This window comes from Lactuca serriola, chromosome 1 (assembly GCF_051521515.1).
Source record: "Lactuca serriola cultivar US96UC23 chromosome 1, Lser_US96UC23_V15, whole genome shotgun sequence".
NCBI classification, from domain to species: Eukaryota; Viridiplantae; Streptophyta; class Magnoliopsida; order Asterales; family Asteraceae; genus Lactuca; species Lactuca serriola.
The window spans coordinates 95,559,197-95,571,649 of NC_136408.1; the positions used below are offsets into that span (position 1 = coordinate 95,559,197).

Sequence of the window (12,453 nt, forward strand, 5' to 3'; positions counted from 1 at the left end):
CTCTGAGGATTAAGGGACCATAAAATTATTAATTTTGGAAAGTTTGAGCCCCTCCCTATGTGTAAAACCCCATCTCAAGCATAGTTTGGGCTTTTTGAGTCATTGGAGCCTTGCATGCACGTAAAGTTCGCAACTTTACGTGATAAGCAGGCCTAAGGAGGTTGGATCTGTGATTTGGGGCCTTGCCATTGCTTAAAAGTCGTATGCATGATAAAATGACTAAATGAACTCGGCGAGTCGCACAGTTGACTCGGCGAGTCACTTGAAGATGGTCGTGAACTCGACGAGTTGGAAGAACACCTCAGCGAGTCCAATGAAGATTGCCCTGAGACTCGACGAGTTGAAGAACAACTCGGTGAGTCGGATGAGTTTTAACTAGGACACGTTTGCGTGTATGCCCGTCGAGTTCAAGAAGGTAACTCGACGATTGGCTTTAAGGATTGATCGACGATTCGAAGGAACTCGACGAGTCACTCCGATGACTCGGCGAGTTGGGATGTGCTTCAGAGAACTCGGCGAGTACCTAAGTATACTCGGCGAGTTAAGGTCAACATGGACTGTTGACCATGATTAGGAACTTTGACTATAACCAGGGGTTGACTAGTGGTTTATGGAGCACCTTATAAGGTGAAGGACTTATGAGCATGTCATATTATGATAATAGGTGGTGGAGTCTTTGACAAGTGATCGGAGAGCTTTGATTATTTACCGAGCTAACATCTTCGAGGTGAGTTATCCTCACTATACTAAGGGGTCTAAGGCACCAAGGTCGGCCCATTGGATATGTTATCCTAGTAGTGTTAAATGTTGAGTATGAGTTAGTGTTGCATGCTAGTGGTTATGCCAGTTACGTAGACCTCTAGGACTACCTATAATGTATATGATTATTGCATGCCCAGTAGTTATGATTATATGTTATGTGGGTTGGGTTGAGGTTGTACTACTCCAAGCGGTAGCCAAGAAACCCTAGAGTATTCCAGATATGAGCTGAGGGCCCGGTAGGCATTCCAGACTCATACTGAGGACTCGGGAGAATGCCAGATATGAGTTGAAGGCCCGGTAGGCATTCCAGACTCATACTAAGGACTCGGGAGCATTCCAGATACAAGCTGAGGGCCCCGAAAGCATTCCAGACTCGTACTGAAGGCTTGGTGGCAATCCAGATGTGAGCTGAGGGCTCGGCAGGCATTCCAGACTCACACTGTGGGCCCAGGGGTATTCCAGTCTATAAAGTTGAGGACCCGTTATGTGCTGTTCTGTTTTATTGATATGATATGCTAATGTTGATATTGCTATGTGAACTGCATGTGTATCGGTATTTTGGGGGTAACTCACTAAGCTTTCGGGCTTACAGTTTCAGTTTATTTTTTCAGATACATCAGAGGATCGCGGCAAGGCAAAGGCGAGATCGTACAGCTCCTCCGATTGTATTTATGTTTCTGGGAAAAAACTCTGATAACTAATGTTTTGAAAACAAAGTTGTAATGTTTTGATGAACTTGATATGAATAAAAAGTTTAAATTGGTATTGAATTTTTTGGGTGTTACAGACTCATTTATGGTGTATGGGGACAAACACAGAGTAAATTCTGGAATCATTTCTCTAATGAAAGCCAAAAAGTGTTTGGCCAAAGGATGTACATCATATTTGGCATTTGTGATAGATGCTAAGAAGGAGAAAAAGGAGATGCAGAGCATTCTTGTCGTATGTGAGTATCCGAAAGTATTTCCCGAAGAACTTCCAGGATTACCGCCATATAGACAAGTGGGGTTCCTAATAGACTTATTACCAGGGATGACACTAATAGCAAAAGCACCTTACCGATTAACACCGACGGAGATGAAGGAGCTGATGATGCAACTTCAGGAGTTATTGGACAAAGGTTTCATTAGACCTAGTTCATCACCCTGGGGAGCTCCGATGTTATTCGTGAAGAAGAAAGATGGAAGTATGAGAATGTGCATCGATTATAGAGAGCTGAACATGGCAACAATAAAGAATAGATATCTGTTGCCGAGGATTGATGACCGATTCGATCAACTTCAAGGTTCGAGCTATTTTTCAAAGATCGACCTAAGGTCAGGATATCATCAGCTGAAGGTAAGAGAGCAAGATATAGAGAAGACTGCATTCAGAACATGATATGGACACTACGAGTTTATGGTTATGTCGTTTGGACTAACCAATGCTCCAGCAGCATTCATGGATTTAATGAACAGGGTTTGTAATCCGTTCCTTGATAAATCTATGATAGTGTTCATAGATGACATTCTGATTTACTCGAAAAGCTAAGAGGAGCATGACAGACAGTTGTAAGATGTATTAGAAGTCTTGAAGAAGGAGAAGTTGTATGCTAAGTTCTCCAAATCTAATTTTTGGATTTGAGAAGTCCAATTTTTGGGTCATGTGGTCAACAAAGAAGGGATAATGGTTGATCCAGCAAAGATTGAAGCTGTGATGAAGTGGGAACAACCGAAAAGTCCCACGGAGATCCGAAGGTTTTTAGGATTAGCCGGATATTACCGGAGGTTTATCCAAGGCTTTTCTTTGATCGCTAGTCCATTAACAACTTTGACCCACAAAGGAGCTACTTATGCTTGGAATGATAAGCATAAAGAGGCATTCGAGAAGCTAAAGAAGAAGCTATGTGAGGCACCGATTCTTTCTCTACCCGATGGAGTTGAAGACTTCGCTGTTTATAGCGATGCGTCTGGAGTTGGACTGGGTTGTGTTTTGACCCAAAAAGAAAAGGTGATAGCATATGTGTCTCGACAGTTGAAAGAACATGAAAAGAACTACCCCACTCATGATTTGGAGTTGGCAGCGGTAGTTTTTGCTTTGAAAATATGGAGGCATTATCTTTATGGAACGAAGTGCAAACTTTTCACTGATCATAAGAGTCTCCAATATCTCTTTAGTCAAAAGGAATTGAATATGGGGCAACAACGCCGGCTAGAGTTACTTAAGGACTATGACTGCGAGATACTTTACCACCCCGGTAAAGAAAATGTTGTTGCTTATGCTCTCAGTCGGAAAGGCAATCTTGAAAGAAAGAGGCCAAGAGCATTGAGATTTGAAGTTGTCTCGACAATTGTGGAGAATATAAAGAAATCTCAAGAGGAAGCTTTTGAGAAGAATGACCGAAAGGGGGGACGTTTGGGAAAAACGTTGGTGTTCGGTATGAACAGTCATGGACTGAAGGTATTCCAAGATCGGATTTGGATACCTAAGACAGGAGGAGCCAGAGATCTTCTGATGGAAGAAGCTCACAAAACCATGTGGCCGACGATGAAGCTTGATATTGCAAAGTACGTGGCGGAGTGTGTGACCTGTGCAAGAGTCAAGGCACGACATCAGAAACCATACGGGAGTTTAGAACCTTTACCTGTGCCTATGGGTAAATGGGAAGACATTGCTATGGATTTTGTCACTAAACTGCCCAGAACAAAGAATGGCCACGACATGATTTGGGTAGTCGTTGATCGCTTCACTAAGAGTGCGCACTTCATAGCCGCCAATGAAAAATGGTCTATGGATAAGCTTGTCAATTCTTACGTGAAGGAAATTCTGAGGCTTCACGGTGTTCCGTTAACGATTGTGTTAGATCGTGACAGTCGTATCATCTCGCGATTTTGGAGAAGTCTACAAGAAGAATTGGGTACCAAGTTGTGTTTGAGTACAGCTTACCATCCACAGACTGATGGTCAGAGCGAACGAACGATACAAACGCTTGAAGATATGATGAGAGCATGTACCCTGGAATTCCAAGGTAACTGCGATGAACACTTACCTTTGGTAGAATTTTCCTACAATAATAGTTTCCACTCGAGCATAAAGATGGCACCTTATCAAGCTTTGTACGGACAGAAGTGTCGCACGCAGTCTTGTTGGCTTGAGGCTGGGGAAAAGCAGTTTATGGGACCAGAGATAGTCCATCAAATTGCTGAAAAATTGAAAATAATTAGGGAGAGAATGTTAGCAACTCAGGATCTTCAAAAGATCTATGCTGACAACAAGCAAAGACCGATGAATTTTGAAGTTGGAGATTCGGTTTTGCTTAAATTCTTGCCGTGGAAGGGACTTATACGATTTGTTAAAAGAAGAAAGTTACGTCCAAGGTTTATTGGACCGTTTAAAGTTCTTCAGAGGATTGGGAATCAAGCTTACAAGCTCGACTTACCTGAAGAACTGAATGGAATTCATAACACTTTCCATGTGTATTATTTGAGGAAGTTCACGGGAGAAGTTCCCGAAATGATTCCACTTTCGGAGTTGAGAATTGATGAGAACAAAAGGTTAATTGAAGAACCAGAGGCAATCGTTGATTGAAAGACTAAGAAGTTGCGACGCAAGATGGTCGAATTAGTGTTTATCCGTTGGAAACATACGAATGGGCCAAATCTCACTTGGGAAACGGAGAGTGACATGATGAGTCGCTATCCGCATTTGTTATTGATGTGTGATTCAGGGGATGGAATCATTCTCAGGTAGAGAGAACTATAACGTCTGTGTTTCTGGGCTTGTCATTAATATTGATGTAATAGTCTAGGTTAACCTTTGTAACCCGTTTCGAAATAATATAAGTGTATTATTTCAGTATTATGTGTTTTGTGCTTAATTGTGTGTCTTAATTGAATTAAGTATGAAAATAAGCATCAAAATGAAATGTTAGATAAAGCCGATATCTATGGATAATGTTGTAGTAGTTGAAACGAGGTTTCCGAATATAAATAGAATGCCGAAATCCGATTTTTAACGAAGAAGTTATGATCTATCGAAGTTTCGCGACAGAACCGGTACGACGCAGAATGACATAAAAAGTGAATTTACGATAGAGCGATATTTAGCCCTAGCGATCTAAACGAAAGTCATAGTGTTCGTTAAACCGAGAGCGTGCATATAAAGAATTCCCAAATCTGACTTCATATGAGAAGTTATGATTTTTCTAAGTTTCCGCTTAGCAGTATGCAGCCCGAAACTCAAATTCGAGATCGAGTGATTGTTGGTCGAAACAATTTAAACAAGAATCGAAGATCCCGTTTATAGTTGTGCGATGGTGAAAAGACAGACGAAAACGGACGTCAGATGGAGTCTAAACGAAAGTTGTAGAGTGTAGTCTCACCTACGCGTGGATATAAAGAACATCGAAAACGGAGCTCGTATGAGGAAGATACGAATTTCTGAAGTTTTCAAAAAATTAAAATATATTTATTTTAATTCGGATAATGTCCGAAGAAGTGACGAGGCTGGTCTTATCCGAAGGGTATGCCCAGCGTACCTAGGAGTACGCCCCGCGTACAGCTACCTTGCTCGGTCCAACTTCGTCTACGTCGCTCCACCGAGACTTCGCCATCTGGAAGTCTCATCCGAAGCGTACGCTCAACGTAGGGCTTAGTACGCCTAGCATACCGAGTACGTCCAGCGTACTCCGAAATTACGCCCAACGTAACCCCCGAAGTTCAGCCCATATAAATAGCATACGAAGGCAGCCAATTCCTTTGCTCATTTTCTCTTCTCTCTCCCGTTTTACCTCGATTTTCGTGCAAGAAATATCCCAAAACCCCGGTATTAATCCCGAGCCCCGAAGCAAGTCCTGAAGCCACGAAGATCCTGAGAAGTGCAATTCCCGAGCTGAAGCTCTGCCCGCGAGAAGCCTATTTTTGTGAAGATCTCCCGGTTACACCAAAGAATACTACTTCTATAAGTCGTAGCGTTGTCCGATCATCTTCTGATCAAGTGAGTGTGTAGTTACTTTCTGCTAACGCATAATTATGAAGTATTTTATACGAAATACGTGTTATGTGTATATTTTGTTGTTATATGTGTGAATGTATATTCACTTTCTTCTATCTCATAGATATGATTTATTCTCTATGAAATACGTGTTATGTGTATGTGTCTCATCTGTTGTTTGGAATATGTATTGAATGAGAATGCTATACAAGTTTTAAACTATGTATAAAAATATATATTGTTATCTACTAATATGTTGGGTAGAACAGGGGTAGATAGTTGATGTGTGATAAACAGATGAGAGACCTCGATGTTGTTGTTGTTGATCTAGTTATTCAACGGAGTATGGATAACAACCACAAACTCTTTCTACACAGTCCTGTGGAACGCTAGCAGGCTCATAACCTGTAGGTGTTGTGAACGATGTGTTCACCGTTGTACTCTATCTCCCTCATGGTTGACTTTAGGATATCTACTGTTGAGGAAACCCCTTTGCAGTAATGTCTGTCCCGATGAAAATCCTAGATTAGGTCCCTTGAGATAGATGTTGTTTTAGGGACGTAAAGTGAGGATAACGGGAATGGGTAATCGGGTTATTGTTGGTAGGTGAAATTAAATATAATTATTTATTGTGGGTTGAAAGCCCTATATGCTCACCAGGCTCCCAAGCTTGACCCACTCAGTTTATTTGTATTACAGGTAGTGGCGCGAGGGCATAAGATGGATGAATCATCAAGTTATTTTATTTATTAGACCGGTTGTTATATGTAACTGTTGCATGGTCTATCTTTTTTTGTTTATGCTTTTGTGTCTGTATCGGAACATGACATCCCGAGTTTTGATTATATAATGAAAATACATTTCTTTATGAAATGCTTTGGTAAATACTATTTTATCATATTTTGTTTTTGGGAACAAATTCCACAACTCTTTTAAATCAATGGATTTACTCTGAAATTATTTTTAAAGCATAAATTAAACGGTCTTTTCTGGCCGTGATTTTGGGGATGTCACAAAACAATACTAAATTAGTATTTATAGACAAGCTCAACCCATAAGGCCTTCTACATGAGAAGTCTTCCACATTCTCAACGACCTTCACAATCACCTTCTACATCGAATAGGGGAAAGCCTTCTAAGTCAACATTCCATGGAGAGATTGGCACCCCAACATTCTACCCCTAAAAGCTTCGAATGGATGACCCAACTTCTAGTTCCAAAAGAGAAACTTCGCGAATTAAGACCTCAATTGTGACAAAAATGTAGAAGTGATCATCACATCTTCAAATCTTCAAATAGTCTTCTAATCCGGGTTCTAGAATGTGAGACAATACAATCTAAAGCTAGAAGTGGCAACTTAACTCCTTGAGTATCCAAAACTCCAAGGAAAATTACCCATCCTTGAGCATAATGCACATCCCAAAAAATAATCAATAAGTCCAAACTCTTCATAAAAATGATCCATTTTGGAATATCAAATCTTAATCACTTCATAATCAATACCAACTCCCCTTTAAAGTCACATCCGTCTTCGATCATAAAAGATCATTCGCTAAAAATATGATTATCGAAAAACTTTTGAATACCCATATCAATATCTCCCCCCCCCCCCTTTTTTTATAATTGAAATATGATTATAAAACCTCCAAATGGGAATGAGAAAGTGCTCAAATTGGATTTTTCAATGAAATACTCCTTTTGATATGTGATAAAAAAAATGTGAAGCTTCAAAACCGCAAAATTTGAAAAATATGTCAATTTTCGAAATCTTGACTTCCCGGATCGCCTTTGACAAGAAAATGAAAAAAATTGTTCATTATTGCTGGAAAACATTTTGCAAAAATTTCAACTTTGAAATACCGAGAACAAATCTCCAAAAGTTGCAAAGATTTATGTTTTTGGGTAAAAATTGTCATTATACTGAAAGTTCGAGGATCAAATGTGTAAAACTATTTGCTTCTTCCCCAAATCAGTGTGGTTGCAAAAAGAACGGAACAACAATAGCGCTCCCAAAAAAATCAATCCTTCGTAATCCAAAATCGATACCAAACATTCGCTATCCAACCTTCGTTATCCAAAATCGATACCCAAACATTCGCTATCAAACATTCTCAATCAATGTTCACCTTTAATGTTGAACCATCATCTTCCCAGGATTGATGTCAAACTAGTTATGGAACAAACACTTCAATTGCAAGAGTAGCTTCATCCCTACGAAGGCATAGTCTCAATTACGAAATCAAAAATCCAAATTGAGATACCATCGCAACGATAACCTCCTTAATTCTAATTTCCTTTACTTCCTTCGTATCAACTGACCTTCCCATCAAAAACCTTCATTTTGATTTAACAACAAGAACGAGAACACTTGTGAGACGATTGCAATCAACTGTGAAACGATGTAATTAAATTTAAGATCAATTGCAAGACACAAAATTGAGTTCCGACTGCGAATAATTTACTCGATCCAACTCTAAGACCTTCAATTTGTGAGCAGTGAAGCTAAACAACTTTGACCGAATAGAAAACTTTGACCAACAATTGGGAACGATACACATAATTTTTACATGAATGATTTCAGATCAACGAAATAGATTTTGGGCTAGATCAAAAGAATTAAATTGGATCAACAAATTTGGCATGAAAAGAAAATAGATCCAATGGAGAGACTCACCAAGGATTTTGAATCTTTTTTCGATTACGCAAAAAATGTTGTCATCTAGGATTGTTGTTCTTGAAATAGTTGCTTAAACCTCCAATATTAATCTATGATACCACATGTAGGATCCCATGGAAATGATATTGTGGAATTAAGAACAATCAACATGAATCAAATGGTAATGTAAAGAACACAAGGTGTAAATAATTATGTTTAAGCTCTATAAGTTTGGAAGGTAGTCTCGAATGTACAAATGTAGAAGTGTATGAACTTTCTCTCTCTCTCTCTCTCTCTCTCTCTCTCTCTACCTATAACACTCAAGACTACAACACTATTTATAGTAATGCTATCAAAGACTGCAAAATCTATAGTGTGACTAAGACATAAAGTACAACCTCAATGTTCACACTAAAATAGATAGATATATCAAAGGTTCTTCACCTTTGATATAGACAACACAACTTCTCTATATATTTCTTCAACACCTTCTCAATCATAAATGTCACATCATCAAATTCAAATTTTCTTAACTTAACATGGCAGAGTAAAAAGTATAAATGTATTTGTAGAATCTAAGGTGCAGTCTTTATATGTGTAATTATGGTAATATTAGAGTTAGTTAGAGTTGATGGCGGAACAACGAAAGTATGAGAGCCTATAGATCCGCATAGATTTAGTTAGGGTTGATGGTGGGACGACCAAAGTACGGAAGCCTATAGAACCGCATAGATGTATTTAGAGGTTGATGACGAAACGATCAAAGTACGGGAGCTTATAGACCCATGTGTTAACAAAATGACATGTAGGTCGTAAGTACACGTATTATCGGTATATCGTGAGCCATTATATGTATTCATGTATATATATTGTGGTATATGGTATTTTGGGGAACTTACTAAGTCTTGTGCTTACCAAGTTGAATATAAATGTTTTTCAGGTACTTTTATCAAATCGTGAGAAGGGCAAGGTTCAACTATACACACGTGCATTCGTAACATGTTTCCACATAATGTAACTATACTCTAATATATTTTAATAAGAATTGGGTTGAAAATCGGGACGTTAAAAATCCAGTCTAGAACCTTCTATATCGCCACGATGTGAACCAAAAATAACCACGTCGTGGAGTCTTCATTATGCACATTCTTCTTCTCTTCTCTTCTTTATGCATGCTTTAACCTCCAAGTTTCCAGCCCTTTCTCATTTTGGTCCTTTTGTTTGAGATTGACCGTCTTGGGCTACATAATAGAATTTATACTTATAAGTACCAAATATCTTTGTATTTTACCCAAAATATAGCTACAACGTAATGAAATAACACATAAATATATGTATAGATATGACAATATGAATCACTTCCCCATTCAGATGGCATTTGGTGTGGTAATAGGTGGTCATCAATCAAAGTTAACATGTTGGCTTGGAGAGTGAGTCATGGTAGGTGGCCCACACTGCTAATCTTTCATCTCTCGATATTGGTATTGGTTCAGATTTATCGTGAAAAACGTGTAGATGTGATTTTGTGGATGACAATCATGTATTTATTGACTGTCCTCTTGCTAAGGAATTATGGAGTGAAATAAAAAGTTGGTGGCACTATCTTGGATGTCTTCCTGCAATCTCCATGGAATTGTTGTTATGCAAAGCTCATTTTGGTCGGCCCTCCTTCCTATTGAAGGTTCATGAAGCGATTTGCCTATTATACATTTGGGTTCTTTGGTCCTTTCGTAATGACAGAGTATTTAAGAATGTGGTGAAATCAAGTTCGGTGCTGGTCTTCGAGGTGCAACTCCTCTCCTACATGTGGATTAATGCAAGCAAAAGGAAGGGCAGCAAGCTTCATTGGTTGGAATGACTTTCAAATCCGGTCTTGGAGTTTAAGGAGCATTTTGTTGTTAAAATTGTTGTCATTTCTTTTGTTTTCTTTATATTGTGGGTTGTTTTCCTTTTTGTTGTTGTTTCTCCTAGCTTCCTAGCTTCTTGTTAGTTTGTTTTTTAATAAAATCACTTGCGGGTCAAAGAAAAAAAAGTGATATCCGTAAGCAAATTTCACCATGAAATTAATTTAGCCCAATTCGTTCCTATTACATACTCTATAGCATTTAGATATTGAAGACTTTTATATTGACTAGCCACACATTCCCATTAGGATTTAAGTTTCTACTTCGACATTCAAATTGTGAAATGTAACTAGACAATATGTTAAACCTACAACATATAAAATGAACACGATGTAGATACATGAATTTGATTTATATGTTTGATGGGAACCAGATGAGGAAAGTATATACATCTGGAAGATCTTAATACATGCTATAAAGTTACAATTTTAACTTTCTCATGAAATATGAACTCTTTGATCTTGAACTTACACACTAAAGTATTAAGCTAGGAATCCTAGTCTTTCACCATTCTTCTTTGCCAAACGAATCAACCCTTGTCGTTGCTTAGAATCTGCCCCAATAGATTTGCAGAACTCTGTGATTACCTGATAAAAAACATGAATTTGATTCATCATCTACAAGATTTACTACAAATCTTTCTTTCATATAAAGATCGACCCACAACACAAATCAAGAAAAAGCTTACTGATTTCAATAGTTTTATTCAAAGAAACAATCTTTAAGACATGGGTATATAATATACCTGTGAGTGTAAAGCAATTGCTTTTCCTCTAAGTTGATTGAATCGCTTCTTTCCAACGATGTTACGAGTGACGACAACTAAAGGGGCAAAAAGACCTTTTCCTTCATTGACGTTTCCCATCATCGGGCCAGATCTTAAGGGCTTTCCAACTCGAACCTGGTTGGGTGTGGTTTTTGACACCATGGTGGCGTAATCTTCACCTGTAATGGAAGTTCCCCAACTTCCATGGAAGGAAGAAGAAAACCCAGTTGCAGTAACTGATGATGTTGCCATGAAAAGGATCAGGAATCAGAGGTGTTGGTGTTTGTGTGTTTGTGATGAGAAATGGTTTGTGGGGTTTTTGTGTGTGTTTTTTGGAGAGATTGTTTTTGTGGGTTTGGTGTAAATTTGAGAACCTTTTGTTTGAAGAGGCGTCTAGAGCCACAAATACTCTATGGCTTGAAAAATCCGGTTGATAAAGCATCTCCATACTATAGTATAGATTCTTTTCACTTAATGGGACCCACTTTCTTTGATGGAAATCTGTTTTTGTTCTCTTATTGGTTGTAGCTTTTTACCTGGGTCCACCGGATGGATGTGGTGGTAAATTGTTCCATTTTTCTTGGACGTGGCTTTTATTTAATTAAGGAAAGAAATTTAAAATTTTTAAATCAACTATGCCTATTTTTCTATTTTTAGGAGGAAACTTTTTTTTGTTTATTTAGGTTTTTAGATAATATAATTTTGTTTCGATTACAAATTTAGATTATACCATATTCATGTGCAGTTGACCCATTATTGGACGGTCTCGGAAATGCTAAAGAAAATGGATAAACCTTCGTCAATGCTGATTCAAACTGATTTGAGACCCGTAGCAAAATAAAAAATGAAAACCTTTACAACATAAAAAATTGGTAAAAAAAACCGTCATCGGGACATTAATAGTCGCATTCTTGCCATTTTCATTCTCATTAGTACAATTAACATTAGAAGTATCAATTTTTTTTCATAAATTTATCGGCATATCCGAAAGATATAGTATTAGTTGTTTGAGTTTTTTTTTTCTTATTTCAATTTCAAATAAATATTTTCTAGGCAACATTTTGTTATTTAAAATTAAATAAAACAATAATAATGAGAAAAAAGAAGTAAACAAACAAAACACCTTGTTGTGATGTGGATTCATGTCGATTATAAAAAAGAAATAAACAACAAGGCAACCACCAACAAAATTGATCTTCTTGCTTTTTAAATTTAACTACAAAAGTAATAGAAAAATAAGAAATCTAGTAATAAAAAGTTAAGAGGAACAGAAATAGATTTTCCAAATCACTAATTAAGAATCAATTAAATCATAAATCCATTTTACAAATCAGGAATATATTAAATAAGTTTTTTGGAGAAACAACAAAATGACTAAAATTAAAAATCAGGAA

At 37.7% G+C, this 12,453-nt stretch overlaps 1 protein-coding gene across 1 annotated transcript; it reads right to left on the minus strand.

Moving 5' to 3' along the window:
• Positions 1-10,630: 10,630 nt before the first annotated feature.
• Positions 10,631-11,456, minus strand: LOC145095569 (protein PROTON GRADIENT REGULATION 5, chloroplastic-like). The gene is made up of 2 exons (XM_079033423.1): positions 11,039-11,456; positions 10,631-10,880 (listed from the first exon to the last, which is right to left on the minus strand). Exons 1-2 carry the CDS (start codon positions 11,309-11,311, stop codon positions 10,776-10,778), a joined length of 378 nt encoding a protein of 125 aa, XP_078889549.1. The 5' UTR covers positions 11,312-11,456; the 3' UTR covers positions 10,631-10,775.
• Positions 11,457-12,453: the final 997 nt, after the last annotated feature.

Excerpts from the sequence above, each read along its gene's own strand:
- LOC145095569 (XM_079033423.1), bottom strand. The coding sequence starts at position 11,311 with ATGGCAACATCATCAGTTACTGCAACTGGGTTTTCTTCTTCCTTCCAT. Across the intron at positions 10,881-11,038 it reads CAATTGCTTTACACTCACAG|GTAATCACAGAGTTCTGCAA; the intron begins GTATATTATATA and ends GTTTTTTATCAG.